We start from the raw sequence: 15,980 nt of genomic DNA on the forward strand, positions 1-15,980 counted from the left end.
ACGGTTCAAGCTGGCGTGGTGGAACAGAGTGATCCATCATGCAATAAAGCAGCGAGTGAAAAAGCTGCAAGCGTAATGCTGCCTTCAAAAGGAACTTGTGCAGTCTATGCGATGCTGTGCGTGGCATTTAGGGGTCAATATAGAGCATGAATGTCAGCACCAAACTGCATGGTTATAAATAGAGCTTTTGGGGAGACAGAGCTACTGCTAAAGGACAAGTCAGAGGATCACCAAAACCATTAGTTTTCATCTTCTAGAAATCATGAATGTTATAAAAAAAGTTATGATATTTCACTTTGGACCAAAGAGGTCAACTGATCGCCATCGCCATCCCGACATCCACACTGCTAAGGTGGCTGAAATCGCACAAAAAAAGGCCTGTCGCTAATAAACGTCTGTTGTAAATACAGGCCTGGATCTCTTTGCAGTTGAGGAAAATAAACTAAAATGTCCCGTAACAGTAAAATGTTTAAAAAAGTGACGTTTTTAAAAACATCCACATAAATAACAACTCATGAAATCAGAGCTAAAAGAAAAGATTTTTACCCATGAAGTAAAAAAAGACACAACCCCGTTTAAAGGCATTGTTTTATTGTTTTATTTCACACCGTCCAACAGCAGCATGTGTATTCAGCGCCCGCTTGTTTCAGCTCCATAATGTTGAAACCTAGAGAAATTATGGCTGCACCTTTCCATCAAAGGCAAATATTCTAGATGTCTTACATTAAACACCCCAAAGTTCATCCTGACAGATTAGGTTCTTCTGAAGACTCTCCATCAGAATTTAGAGGTGGTTTAAACAATGTTCGGTTTATAGTGTCTGACCATCAGTTTCCTTGTATTTACATTACTATCATGTTGAAGTAGCTGGTTGTTTTATAGCCTGGAAGGCCACCTTGTTATTGGCCAACCAACTGTCTCCATATTTCTTTCAATTTTCCAGAACATAAAGCACGTGAACACCAAGGAGTCAGCTATGTATCCCTTTAACTGCTGCCATGATGCATTCAGCACCTTGTGGAGTGGACTACCTTGGAGCCCGATAAAACTGTGCAGCACTCAAAGCCGCACTTTGTGTCTCTAGCGCGTCTCTGTCCTTTGATCGAGTGGAGCTGTAAGACGAGACGCTGCTGTTTCTGCTGCAGTGAGCGTTCTGCTGGGCCCCGGGGCAGATCCCAGACGAGCTGCTGGGTGGACCCTGTCACAGGTCGGTGCCAGGACAGCCGGGCTGGTGGGTCCCGTTAATAATTGATGGCGTTATGAATGCACCACAGGCTCAGTTGGTGGCGCTCTGGCCTCCTGCTAGCCGACATGACGGCAGAAATATTTTTAAAAATATCGAGGACGATGTGAAACGAGAAAGATATAAATTCAGAAAGACGGATGTTGGTACAGAAAACAGCTTCATGTCGCCCTTGCTGTGTGTTTATGTGTGCGGCCTTGGTGCGTTCAAGGTTGATGTGTAACCACTGCTCTTCTGGGATTTTAGACCTGCCTCCCAGCTCGGAAATAAAACAACACAGCAATGACACACACGCACCTGTAGCACATTCACAAGCCGAAACCATCAGCTAGCAGCAGTTTATACCCACGGCTTCAGCTCACACACAGATGATATTGTAACACACACACAGCCTCTCCGAAGCCCCGGTGAGGTTTAGAGACAAAGCGCAGAGCGGCTCCTGCATTGCAGCCTCCACACCCTTTTCCATCCTTCCTTTCTTTAGCTCCGTCACTTCTCCTCCTCTTCACCTTCCTCTTACCATCCTCACCTCACCCGCTCTGTTTCCACAGCCTCTGCTTTGTCATCCCCACCCTTTTCATCCCACCATCCCCCTCTTCCTCTCCCTCTGACCTCCAGACCTCCTCCCCCCCTAAGCACCTCTCCTTCATCTGCTCTCCTGTCCTCTCCTCCCAGCCCCCATCAGCATTCACCCGTACGATCTCCCCTGTTCCTCATCTCAAACAAACCCTCCACTGACTTTATCACGATCGCTCTCCTTCATCCTCCACAGCCTCATCAACAAAATCCCCCGCCTCCCGTCCTACTCACCCTCCACTCCATCAGGCGGTCCTCCCCACGTCCAGCGTTTAGGCCTGTTATCCAGGTGGTCCCGGGCCTCCCCCCCCCCTCCTCCTCCTCCTCCTCCTCCTCCCCGTCTCTCGGCGCCTGCGGCTCTCCGGCGGACCAGGGCCTCCAGCCTCTCCTGCTCATTGCGTTCAGATACAGGGAAGAAAAGACACTCTCTCACTGAGCCATCGCTACGGCGACGGGCGCCCGGCGATGCGCTCGGAGACGGCTGCGCCATGGTTACCGCATGCAACCGCAACAGCAGCAGCAGCAACCTCGCCCTCCGTCCTGTTCACGCTCGTCTGCTGGCGGTCACCAGCGCTCGATCGCTGGCTCGTCTGTCACTCAGCGATACAGCAGCTCCCTCTCTGACTGCTGCTCCCTCTAGGTAGCACTGACGCCCTCCCTCTCTCTCTCTCTCTCTCTCTCTCTCTCTCTCTCTCTACCTCGATCTCCCTCCCTCCCTCCCTCTCTCTCTCTACCTCGATCTCTCCCTCCCTCCCTCCCTCTCTCTCTCACTACCTCGATCTCCCTCCCTCTCCCTCTCTCTCTTGTCACTCTCTCTCTCTCTCTCGCTGTCTGTCTCTGCCTCGATCTCCCTCCCTCTCTAATAACTGAATCTATTTCACAGAGCAGTTTAATCAGACGGGAGGGGACAAAATGCAACCATCACACACACTGACTGACTGGGTGGATCAGATATTGATACTGGTTGCACTGGTTTGATATCCAGTGCTTTCCTTGTCTCCTTTTTCTGCCGCGTTTTTACACACAGTATAATATACACTGTAAAACATAATTACATGAAAATAAATACAACAACAACAGAACTAATATAAAAATAATCAACTGTTTACATATTTTCTCATCTTCTTATTGTGTGTATTTGTATTCCAAAATGTACTAATTTTGTCTTTTTCCTTTAAAAAACAAAATATATGCAGAATTCACCCTTGGACAGGCTGTGGCTTGAATGAATCTAACGTTCCTTCTGTGCTTGCTGCCTTTAGATTCAGGTGTTCATTGTTGAATAAACGGCTCCTTGCATAAGATCTTCAGATCCAGGGTTGTAGATAGAGGAAGAAGTCCTTTCCTCCTTTATACCGTCCTAATGTGGACGATTTAATTAGTGTCAGATCTGGTGACTGTACTGTATCTATTATTCATATATTAATATCAGAGATTTCATGAGTCATTACAGGACTGCAGCGGGTTTTTAATAACACAGTAGATGAAATAAAATCTGTTTCATTATCATACCAGTCAAAGTATGATGGAAACCCAGCAGGGCCAATATGGTCTGGAATTATTATCATCTTTTCAGTACTTTCTAGCGGAATATAATAATAATTCCTATTGATATAATTGATCAAACAAATGTAAGCGTCAGAAAATGGACGGTCTGATTAACCAACGAAAAATACTTCATTAAGTTCATTTAAGTTTTTGCAAAAATCGAGCCGTCCATTATGACTGACAGTCAGTGGCGCTGTAATTAAGTACAAATTTGTGGTACTTGTACTTTTCTTGAGTATTTTCATAGAGTCAAACATTGTGCTTTATACTTCACTACATTTATTTGATCATTTTAGTTAGTAGTTACTTTATTTACGAATTAAGAGCTTATAAAATACGATGCTTTGTTATAAATTAAACCACCTGACAGTTCGAATCGTTATTTTTCATGCTAAAACATTTCATGGTTCCAGCTTTTGAAATGTCATATAGGATTTGCTGATTTTACTTTTAATTATTCAATTTTAGTATATTCAATTTTAGTAGTTAATTGTGACAGATTTCTCCCAATTTTCTGGATTTTTACAAACAATCACTCGATTAATTGAAAAAGTAATCATCAGATGAATCCATAATGAAAACAATCATTAGCAGCACAATCCACTATCACAAGAATCTTTTACTTAGTAAGTGTGTAACTGCAATCAGACACAAAAACATTTTATAACTAAAATTACAGCCGGGAAGAGAAAGCATTTAATGGTTTTGACTTTTGAATAGCTTCTATTGGCTTTTTAAAAATTTTGATTTAATGTAATGTTTTGAAAGACCTGCACATACCCAACGTCCACCTTTGTTTTGTTTCAGTGATAGTTGATTGATCACTATGTAAATATCTGCGCAATGTCAATTACCTTTAAGTTATTCACCTGTGTTTATACATCTGTAATGCATAGCTGTGCTGAAGACAAAGGCTTTTTGTCTCCTGTAAGTAACATCTGGCATTCAAAGTGAGCCTCTTCTTTTTTTTTCACTTGGATGTGGCAGAAAAATCCATTTCCAAACATTAAAATGGAGAATTTAATAAATATAAACTCATCCACCACCAACACATTTCAGCACACAGGCTGTCTAGTATGTATATCGGTCTTTATTTTAGAAATCTGTACTCCTTGTTTTGACATCTAAGTTTCTTTTTGACATATTTAAGCTATATATTTTGTGATACATTAATTTTATTATATAGAGCACAATTTTTTATACTTAGATTTATATGTATTATTTGTTTATATCTTGATTAGTTTATTATTAGCTCATCTGTACTGATTGCTAGCTGTGATGTGACGTTATTTTATTGCAGCAAAAGCCAAAAAAGAGAAATTAAGATGCAACTCTCTGTTTCTCTTTTGTTGTTTGTCTTTCTATCTTTAGCTTTCTATTTACAACCAATAACGTCCCGGTTAATGTGGCGGTGTTACTGAGCAGACAGCAGTTACACAACATAAAGCTGATACACTGCTCCAGCATACTGTCTATATATAAAGGATGGAAATGCCCCACCTCAGCGTTGTCGTGGGGGGTTTGCTGAAGGTGCATGCAGAGTCACGCACAAACTGCAGGAGGGAGGAGAGACGACGGGAGGAGGGGCTCAGAGTCAAGAAGAGGGATTAAAAAAGAGACAGCAGTAAGATGAGGCGGGGAATGGTAGAAGTGGAAAGAGATAAACTGCAGATAGATCAAAGAAGAAGCAGGATGGACGAGCAGTCTGAGCTGGATATAGGATGGAATAATAATGTATATGGTTAAGTATAATAGAGTACAGCATAGCTAGTCCCCTTCAGGGGTCAGCGCCTTATTTATTCCCTTTTTAAAAATATATTATTATATCAGGGAGGAGAATCATAGTAAGATTAGTTACTAAGCAAATGTGGCAGTGTTATGTCTGCAGTGCCTTGTCATAAAGTAAAATAAAGCAACCTGTAAAGATTAAAAGCCTGTCACACTGCAGTATTAAGAGACACCACACGCATTACTAAACTGACACAATAAAACATTTAAAAACCAGGAACCAGGTGAGCTGTCGGACAACTAGAGTTGACCACTACGCCTAATATTCAGCTAATTACCCTGAACAATCCCAAAGCAAATATGATCAACAACCTAAAGGAGATTACATTTTAAATTTTGCTGCAATTCTTTTGCAAAAGTGTATAGAAGAAGTTTTACATGGGGAAAAAACTGCTGTAAATGTAATTATTTTGGACTACAACAACCACAAAACCATAATCTAGAGCTGAAAGATAAATCCATTAGTTGATCAACCTACTACTTTGATAATCAATTAATTGTTTTAGTCCTTTTCAAAGCAAAAATGTTGAACAGTCTTGTTGCTGCTTCTCCAGTGTGAGGGTTTGCTGTGTTTCTTTGTCATGTTAATTAATTAATTAATTTCAGGTCTGAGAAATTTAGATTTACATGTTTTTAAAAACAATTAATTGATTAATTGATAAGGAAAATACCGATCTAAGTATCACTATACAAGTACGCAGAGTAGAATACTGCAGTAAAAGGAGTACATGTTGTCTTAGCTACTTCATAACAGACCGACAGAATATTAATCTTTAGTAATTTTGATAATGGATTAACTGTTCGATGCCAAATATTATCTGGTTCCTCCAGAGGAGTTGCTTCTTTTCCCTTTTTCGCATCTTTGTATATTGAATGTGTTTGTGTTTCAGACTGTTAATCAGGCAAAACAAATTATTTAAACACGTCACATAGGGCAAACAAACTAAAGTAGTTTTATTAAGCTTTAGTACAGTAAACACGTACAATAAAAAACATAATTCTAAATGATACCTTTTTTCTGTCCTTTTCTCTAAAGCTCATTGATTTCTGTATATGTCGTTTCCTTTTCAGAGGTGAAATATGTGCTTATCGCAGCACTGCCAGCATTGACCGTCTGTTCCAGTAAATGGCACATGATACGCTGACAGTGATGTCATCGCCCCATGAGACTGGCCAATCATTATGTCATTACGTTATGCATATGAGTGTGTGGAGGTGGTGGGGTTGGGGTGATGCAAACAGAAGCCTTAAATCAATAGAGACCATGAACCCCCCCACCCCTCTGAGCGGTGAACTCCCTGTGGACTCTGGGCTTGTTAACCCTTCATGTGCTGCTTAGCATTTCAACAGGCACTAATAATTCATACCGAAGGTGGAGCTGAAAGGGTTATCACACAGCTGATAATTCATGCTGGACTCTAAAACGGATTCTAATATTACGAGTCAGTGGTTCTTCTCAGCCAAGTGATGCCCACTCATGACTCACGCAGAGTGGTGAGAAACAGCCCCTAACCATGAACAATCTCATAACCCAACAAATCCTCTCTGACGCCGGGACTACGTCTCACGTGCATCTGATGGAAAAGTCTAGCTTCTATTTTAGTCTATCCAGCTGTCTGCACAGGCTCACGTTTGAAATAGTACGCGCATAAACACTCAATAGTGTACATGAACACATCCTGAAGCTGCTGCTCTGCTAACAGGCTGCAGTTCACACTGTATACTATAACACCCCCCATCCATTAACAACTAGATCTTTAAAATGAGAATATGTTTTGAATTCAAGGTAGAGTTCAGGATCCTGTTTGAAACATTGGCTGAGGTAGGTTATCTATTTGTATTGTTGTAATCTTTTTTTTCCATACATGGACCCCCTCTCTCCTGATGGTTTCCTATGATATATATATATACCAGGATGTCTATCTGTTGTGGCAACGAGGATTGGGCAAGATGGGTTTGAGAACACACCATTCACAGCACGTTCCCACTGCAGCTACGTCGGTGTCTCCCGGGATATAAAATTAATTCAGTGGCCGTGTACTGACGCAGAAAACCAGCCAAACGTGCTTCAGTTGAATGCGCACAATTGGTCAGCTGACACAAAGTCATTAAAGCTTCGGCATTAATTACTTGCTGTTCCCTCAAACTGTAGTTCGGCCGAACAACTGCTGGAAATGCACTGACTGGGTTATGGATCGACATCGTTAATTCAGTGGCATAGAGAGAAAAAATAGAGAGAGCGATGAATGGTGATTTTCATCACAGCGAAAAATTAGACCAAAAGTCATCCAGGGAGTGCTGGTCGGACAAAAGGGACTAACACAGATTATTAAAAGGGTTTAACTAATTTATTAATATCTATTTTGGTTCATTTCTGAGTTGGCAACTTGTTTTAGGAGTGATAATTCACTTTTCTTTCTCTACCGTCAGTTGTATTGTACCAAAATTATGTTGTGTTTAAGTTTAAGATTTAAGATTTCTATATATACACACACACACATATTTTTTGATATCTTAAACACATTTATGTTAATAGTGTGATATTTCTTTACTGCTGCAAAAACATTCAAATAAGCCTGCAAAATGTGGCAACAGGAAGCAAAACGACTTCAAACGTGCAGATGAAGTCTATCAACAATCTAATTTCTCAGTTATATTCAGTCTAATATCATTAATTTCATTTACAAATTAGTAAGCAAGTTATTGGAATTGGATTTGTGAGCTTTAACAAACGTGTCTGGGTTTTGAATCTCAATATATTTTAATTGTATCGTGTCACTGAAAATGGCCAAAAAAAACAAGTTGTGACACTTGTTCATTGTTTCTAGTTTAATTATTCTTGGATCAGTATAGCATTTGGTTAATTTTATACCTCTTGTCCAGCTTTTATGGTTTATAGTGTTTAAGAGACTCTGTAAAACAATTAAGACAACCAAACAACCAAACAGCTTCTGGACTCTACAGTTTGAATATTTAACTGCAAAAATATAAAGTCAGCGGATGACAGTGTGCTGTGACCTCTGACCTTCTCCACCTCCTGCTGCTGCCGTCTCTTCTCCTCGGCTGCTGCCCTGCGCTGCTGCTCCTTCCTCCTCTGCTCCTCCATCTTCCTCCCTCGCTCCTCGGCGCAGCGCTCCAGCTGCTGCTGCGCACGACGCTCCTTATCCTGCAGCACCTCCGACATCTCTGAACACACACAAGCGCCAGAGGAGCACATTTAATCCAGGACTGTACAGAAGTACAATTGTGAACGTCTTATACTTTATCCATCTTATGCTGCTTTATACTTTTACTCTACTTTTATAGTTACTTTGATTCTATATGCAGAACATATGACCAACGTATTGACCACGATGTGTTGTTATAGATTAAAGGCCCCTCATACCATCCCAGGTGTTTTCAGTTGTGTTGCTGATTAGAGCTGCTCAGGTCGGAGTTGAACAAAGCTCTGCTGTGATTTATGTGAGGTTATGATGTACTTCTAAGAATAATGAAGTTGTAAAATGCCTCACAGTAAAACCAGCAGGAGAGTCCCTAAACATTTTGTTATGTCTTGCACACAATGTTAACTGTGTGTCTTCGGGACATTGAAGGCTCCATAACAGAACACTATTAAAGGGGCCATTTTGCATAGCGAGTACTTTTACTTTTGATACTTTAAAGAGGTGGTATTATGCTTTTTGGCCTCCTTTCCTTTATTGAGTTATTTATTTATTTTGTGCATGTAATAGGTTTGTAGTGAAAAAGCCCAAAGTCCAGCACAAAGGGACTTCCCATCTCCCACAGAAAACTCTGCTCTGAACTGCCTGAAAACAGCTCGTTTGTAGTCCAGCCGTTTCCCTTTCATCCCTGTGACGTCACAGGGATGAAAGCTAAATGCATCTCATATAACGCACGCCAAGCGGCTACTCAAAAACAGTGAGCTGCAGCACACAGCTCTCCTCTCCCTCCCAAACACTAGCTACCCTCCAGGCAGTCAATGGACATAAAGTTGTTCCTGTGATGTAGAGACAGAGCTCAGTTAAAACTTTATGGATGAAAGATACTTTTATTGCAGATTAATAACTCACCACTCTGAAACCAAAAGAGTAAAATGTAATGTAAATGAAGCTGATTAATGTTGAACAGCAGCTACTTTAGGGTGAAAATACTAAAACGCAGTAAAGACAGAAGGAATTGGAAGCACAGTTCTTGGTCTGCGTCGCCACAACATGTAGTTACATTTTTGGGAAGGTGTGCATCAGGCTACATGTAGGCTACTGCGTATCTACGGTGTGGATTCGACACAGAAGTATAAATTGGCCTTCAGGTGCTGATCGTGAACCTTAATCCGCGGGTCTCATGTCAACTCTATGTTGACTTTTCAGGTTCTCTGAAAAACAACTAAGCACATTAACTTTTAGAAATTACCATCATGAATAAAAGTGGTGGGAAAAAAAACATATTCAGGTTTATCTTTGATGAGATCATGTTTTTCACTCTTATCCAAGACATTACCTGGAGAAAGTTAGAGAACGTTTCTTTTTTTCCCTTCCTTTTTTAGTTATATTTCTTTCTTTCTTTATGTCTTGTTCCTTCTGTGCTTCCTTTCCTTCTTTAACTGACCTGAAAGCCTGAAATTCAGTATCAATATCAATTTTATTTATATAGCACACTTAAAACAACCAAGGTTGACCAAGGTGCTTCACAGGCTAAAATACAACAACAAGACACTACTTACACAGTAAAAGTAATGCAATAAAACATTATAATATACGGTATAAGATATATATGGATATTAAAATTGCCAGGAATAATAATAATTTAAAACGTTCAAGAGTGGAGGCGGTTCTGATCTGGACTGGCAGGTTGTTCCACAGGTTAGCGGCAGCTACACTAAAGGCTCGATCGCCTCGCTGGTTTTAAGTCTGCTTCTGGGTGCATCCAGGAGGAGGAGATTGGCGGATGTCAGCACTCTAGCTGCAGTATGAACATGAAGAAGCTTTGTTAAGTACAATGGAGCCAGTCCATTAAGGCATTTAAATGTTAAAAGTAAGATTTTAAAATCAATCTTGTAATGAGCAGGAAGCCAGAGGAGGGAGAGCAGCACAGGTGTGATGTGGTCCCTCTTCTTCTTTCCTGTCAGGAGGCGGCAGCAGCATTTTGGACTAACTGCAGGCGCTGAATAGATGACTTGTCTAAGCCCACATAAAAGGAGTTGCAATAGTCAAGGCGGGAAGTTATAAAGGCATTAATCACCCTCTCTATATCTTTAGGAGGGAGATAGGCCTTTACCTTGGCTATAGTTCTCAACTGGAAAAAGCAGGATCTAATAGAGGCGGGTATCTGTTTATCAAATTTAAACGCACTATCCAATACAACACCAAGACTCCTCACAGTTGAGCGGTTATTTGAAGTTAAAGGGCTGAGAGAATCTACATCAAGCAGTTCAGGGTGTCTGCAGTAAAACTACAGACGCTTGTTCAGTTTGACATTTCATTCTTTGAAAACAGCAGCTGGCAGAACTCGCTCAACTCGACGCCCAACAATGAGTTTTTATATTTGAGATACACTTTTTCTCAAGTTAATATTTAAATGTAGGACTTTGGTTATTGAGTATTTTATTCACTGAGGTACTGACATTTTCACTACAGTAAAGGATCTGAATATCTCCGCCATCACAAGCGAGCACACACACACATACACACACGTCAGCGACAGATGAACAGGACACACCACGCAGAGCTCCACCAGCTGGACAGTTACTCATACCTTGTGTCTTCTCTCTGTCCTCCCGTCGCTCTTTTGCTAAATTCAGCCGAGAGCCTTGAGACAGGTGAAAGAATAATTAAGAAATTAATTCAGCTGCCTGCAAGTTGTACATATGTTTTATTTTCAGGGGTGCTTTCAGTGGTGGAAGAAGTATTCAAACTCTTTACCTAAGTAAAAGTGATATTACTACACTGTGAAAATACTCCACTACTGGTAAAGTCCTGCTTTCAAAACCTTATTTTAAAAAAAGTATGTGTTATAAGCTTGAAGTAAAAGTACTCATGCTAGTTTCCAGTCTGGACTTGTTATTGTCAGGTAGTGTGGCCAAGTGGTCTAAGGCGCTGGATTTAGGCTCCAGTCTCTCTGGAGGCGTGGGTTCAAATCCCACCACTGCCAATCAACATCCTTTAATGTTAGGAATTTCCCCTCATAGATCAGTAAAGTGTTTCCGGATAAATATTAATGTGTATGTGGCATTTTACTGATGTCGAAGGTTGAGTTCATTTTCACGCCTTTATATCCTGTTAGGTAGTTCAATCTACAACAATGCTGTCCTGTAAGAGCATTTTTTGCACCAATTTATGGTGGAAATGTCTTTATTTATATGAAGGGAAACATAATGTTTACATTGCATTTTATTCATGTATTCATATTGTGCAAGTAAACCTTTCAAATGGGATTTTTATTTGCTATTTAACATTTCTTGTTGCAAGCAAATTTTCAGAAAACTTTTAGCAAATGCTTTCAAAAAGTGGTGGGGACATGTCCCCAGCGTCCATCCATCCATCCATCCATCCATCGTCAACCGCTTATCCTGCATACAGGGTCGCGCTGTCCCCAGCGTCCCCAGTTCAAATGACACATATGCATCCATGTGTCTCTGAGAAAGACACTTAACCCGTAGTTGCTCCACCTCTGACATGTATAGCAATTGTAAGTTGCTTTGGATAAAAATCATCAGCTAAATAAATAAATGTAATATCTATAATAGTCTGTTTTCAGTTTTGCAACAAAGCATTTACCCTCTGATCAAACAAGGGTTTAAGTAGTTGAGTTAGCTGAAGGAGGATTTCCTCAACACATAAAGGAACTCTTCATCCTTCAGTTTATCACAAGCATTCACCACATTTGGAGATCCATGGTTTTCAGGATGAGGTTACTAAAGGTGTCAAATAATTATTTGCCTTGAGATGTGGTGGAGAAAAAAGTGGCATGAAAAGAAAAGACTCAAGTAAAGTACAAGTACCTCAGACTTGAGTTTAAGTACAAGTTCATTGGTTATTTTAACGATACATAATACACTGAAATAAGAAGTATTTTCTCACAACAACTCCAGGTTATAAAACATGAAAACATTGTGACAGAAACATGTATTATATATACAAATATAAGAGAAGATTATTAATAGACGTGGAGCCAGAGATACATGCAGCTTGGCCACTTGATACTGATATATTTTCAGTGTGCTCTGCGCTTGATTATTAAGACAATAGAAGCACATTAAAGTGTGTGATCTGAAGTTCACCTGGAGGGCTGCTGTGGCTGGATGGTGATCGAGCAGGAGACGCATTCCTATTGGACATCAGCGGTGCAGGAGGCGGCGCCAGCGCTGTGTTTTGGAGAGAACAGTCAGACGTGATTCACGCTTCACTGGCCAAATACAGCCAAAAACATAAAGCTGAAGTGGTGAACGTGACCCCTGCCTGCGTCTGTCAGGATGGATGGGACTCCAACACAATCATGTATACTCCCAAGCGCAATAAATCTCCTGTCAGTCACCGCATCACCTGTGGGGTCAGGTGTCAGTGTAGGAGCCCTGAAAGTAACCTTCAGCCTTCTTCCTGTTATGTTTTCAATTCTTAATCTGTCACCCTGACATGAAGGCTGCCAGAGGACAACTATCGACCAGCGTCTGCTCACACACACACAAGAGTCCTCTCAGCACGTAAACACACAGTTATTAGATATGCAAATACATGCAAATACCCTAGTGTCCCAGATCTGCTTGTCTTCACTCAAGATGACATCACGTGCAAAAAATAAAAATTAAATAATTAAATAAATAAATAAATAAAATCTGCAGAATTACGTGTTTTAAAGGCATAACAGCCTCTTTCAGTTGAGGCATGTGATATAAGATCACCATGCTGATAAGAAGCTGCTGCAATCAATCTCTAAAGGAACAGATTTATGATTTAAGGTGCATCCCTAAAAACATTTAGCAGCCTGTCAGTCAGAAAACAGGGATGCAATGGAACACAAATGCCAACATTAAGAATATACTGCAGGTCTATAAAATTTACTGACCACACATCCCCAATTTCTTAATGATTCAGAAAGGCTATATGAAACGCAGCACCATGAATGTATTTATATATTCTGACATGTATTACAGATTTATATAAATATAAATTCCTACACTGCAATAGGTTTTTCAAAGGCTACATATCAGTCTTACATGTGAAACTATGCTGATAATGTGGCAGTAATGTGGCAGTAACAGTCATCAGTCATCAGTCTGTGTGCATTGCTACAAACCTACCTCAACCATTTTATTGGTGACATTATTCTTTAAAATATTAAGCGCAAAGCATAGCATGACATCAAGAAGTCTTAATATGTGGTGAACCTGGCTGCCTCTTTAAAGGTAAAGTCATTATTTCAGTCTTAGCAACAACTTAAAACTCATATATTAACACTTATTTTGGTAGTTAGGGCTGATGCATCTCGTTGCAAATTAGGTGTAGCCGATACATCTGTGTGTGCAAGAGGATTAAACAGCCAGTCTTAGACATTTATGCTACTGGGAATAACCTAAATGGATCATCGAGCGCATATTTTCCTTACCAGTCATCTCAGGGCGGCTTGAAGCCACTTCGGTCATTTCAAAGGTCGTCGAAAATGTTCAGCAGAGACCTGACAGGATCCAGAAACCCGGTGAAAAACAGGAGCGCCGGTGCAAACACAATGACTCAGGAGGAGATGGAAGAAAACACGATGCAGGGAGGTTGCGAGGCGAGGAGGCGAGGAGGGGAGGAGGGGGGGTGGTCAGATATCTGAGCACTATATGTTGCAGCTATGACTTTGTGTTCACTGTGCGCTCAGATAAAACTGTATCACGGCCAATATTAGTGTAGCCATTTGAAAGTTAAATTAAAGGCGCAAAAGAATCAACGTTTGGGTCTATGCTTTCATACTCACATACCTCAAGAGATAACATACAGGAGGGAAGAAACAATATTATTAGAGTGATTAAAAGTCATTTACGTTGGAAGAAATAAATGAATGTGTCCTCGCATTCATTTATACACGTTGGCTCTTTAACCTGTGGCCGCTTCATAGTTGGCTAATTTACATATTAATGCGCCGGGGAGAAAAAAAACGCCTTATGCGTCGCCTAGCAACCAGGTAGTGATGCTGCACAACATCTCGGCGAAAGGACCAAAAGCGACTGTCGAGTAAAGATACAATAAAAAAAAAAAACAGCTTCATTAAATGCGAAGGCCTAATTGTCGTGTCTCTTCCTCTCACGTGTCTCACCGCTTGTGCAGCGTCTTGGCTCAGAGAGCGCACGTGACGGGCACAAGCGAGCCCCAGCGGCGCCATTACGTCATACTTGTGTCAAAGTGAGGCTGGCTGCTCTGGACGTGCAATATGGGTCAGTGCTGCTCGCACGCGCGCAGGTGTGCCGAGTCAGCTCTATAAAAAACGACGCGTTACTAATGATAACTGTATTAAATGAGTCATGACCACAGACTGAATCTGTAAAAACAAAAATCCAGTCCAGTACACCTTAATTAGGCAGAATATATTCATCTGCAATAAAAAATTGTTTATTTATACTATGAAAATGTACATTGACAGTTGACTTTGGTGAAAGTACATTTAATCAAGAAGCCTACTGTACTTTCACCTACCCAATTTTGAGGTACATTTTCTGTTACTTTATACTTCTGCTCCCCAACATCTCAGAGCGAAACTACAGATAATGATTATATTTTGTTGATCCTAAATTCACAAGCTGCCCCACAGTAAGCAGCAACATTAAAGTGATATGCATCAATGATTATAATTCAATATAATATATTGTTCTCAAATGGGTCATTCTGCAGGAGTACTTTTACTTTTTATAATTTGTTTTCATGCTAGTACTTTTGTTTGAATAGAGGACTTTTTCTTGTAAAAAAGTATTTCCACATGATATTAGTACTTTTACTTTATAGGAAAGGATCTGAGTACATCTACTATTACTTGGGTGGTGATGGCGCATAGATAAGACGCTTGCCTTTGGTTCGATTCCCACTGTGAGCCACTATTGTGTCCCTGAGCAAGACACTCAGTGACTGTATAGCAATTGTAAGTCGCTTTGGACAAAAGCGTCAGATAAATGTAAATACTTCCATATACCACAACTCACTGTACAATTGATAACAATATTTGGCACCTACACAGTTTTCAAGAGATGCCAGTTTTTTTTTTTTTAACAGCTAACCTGTCAGCTCGACCAAAGGTCACAGAAAGAGAACATATCCAAGAATTGTTTAATCAGTTTTGTGGCCATGACAACACAGAAGGTTTTCCAACTGAATTTAATGTCATATCCGTTTCAGGTTAGTCTTATTCCCGCCCATTATATTTTATATTGTCAATGCATCTTCCTTAAAGCAACGTTTTAAATGTAGCCGTAATGAACAATCAACATAATATTGAATGAAGACAAAGACACAATCTTTTGATTAAACATTTAAAGTCTGAAGGTGTTTGCAACCTTCGTAAAAATAATTCAGTGATTAGAAAGAAAGTGGGTCTAATAAAAAACTTTTAAAGAGCTGAATTACAATATTTTGGGTTAATTTCTCAGCAGATATAGCATTTAAAAAAAAACAAACAACGAAGATAATCGAATTTAAAACGTGCAATTTTTCCTGCTTGTCAAGAACTTTCAAGGTCTTGTGTTGGGAGAATCCAGGACACGTGCATGTTTTGGGAAAGAAAACCAGACAAACATATGATAATAAAGTCAAAACACAAACACAGCAGACGGGTCAGAGATCAGATACAGAGTGACCCTGGA

The 15,980-nt window shown here is 40.3% G+C and overlaps 1 protein-coding gene and 1 non-coding gene across 6 annotated transcripts in view; one reads left to right on the plus strand and one right to left on the minus strand.

The window, feature by feature from the left end:
• LOC119913245 (MAP7 domain-containing protein 2-like) overlaps positions 1-14,380 on the minus strand; it is a 30,093-nt gene extending 15,713 nt beyond the window's left edge. For 3 of the 5 annotated variants that reach the window (XM_038732661.1, XM_038732655.1, XM_038732641.1), the window contains exon 1: positions 2,054-2,480. In XM_038732661.1, coding sequence (XP_038588589.1) covers positions 2,054-2,309 — 256 coding nt within the window. In that variant the 5' untranslated portion in view covers positions 2,310-2,480. Of the gene's footprint in view, positions 1-2,053; positions 2,481-8,180; positions 8,342-10,906; positions 10,961-12,431; positions 12,516-13,753 lie in introns of those variants that run through there. The other 2 variants (XM_038732668.1, XM_038732648.1) reach the window with 2 other exon arrangements.
• On the plus strand, positions 11,221-11,302 carry trnal-uag. The gene has a single exon. It is a non-coding gene; the product is annotated as a tRNA-Leu (tRNA).
• Positions 14,381-15,980: the final 1,600 nt, after the last annotated feature.

This window comes from Micropterus salmoides, unplaced genomic scaffold, assembly GCF_014851395.1.
Source record: "Micropterus salmoides isolate LMB-PRFRI ecotype aquatic unplaced genomic scaffold, ASM1485139v1 Ms_hic_scaffold_1, whole genome shotgun sequence".
In the NCBI taxonomy this organism is placed as follows: Eukaryota; Metazoa; Chordata; class Actinopteri; order Centrarchiformes; family Centrarchidae; genus Micropterus; species Micropterus salmoides.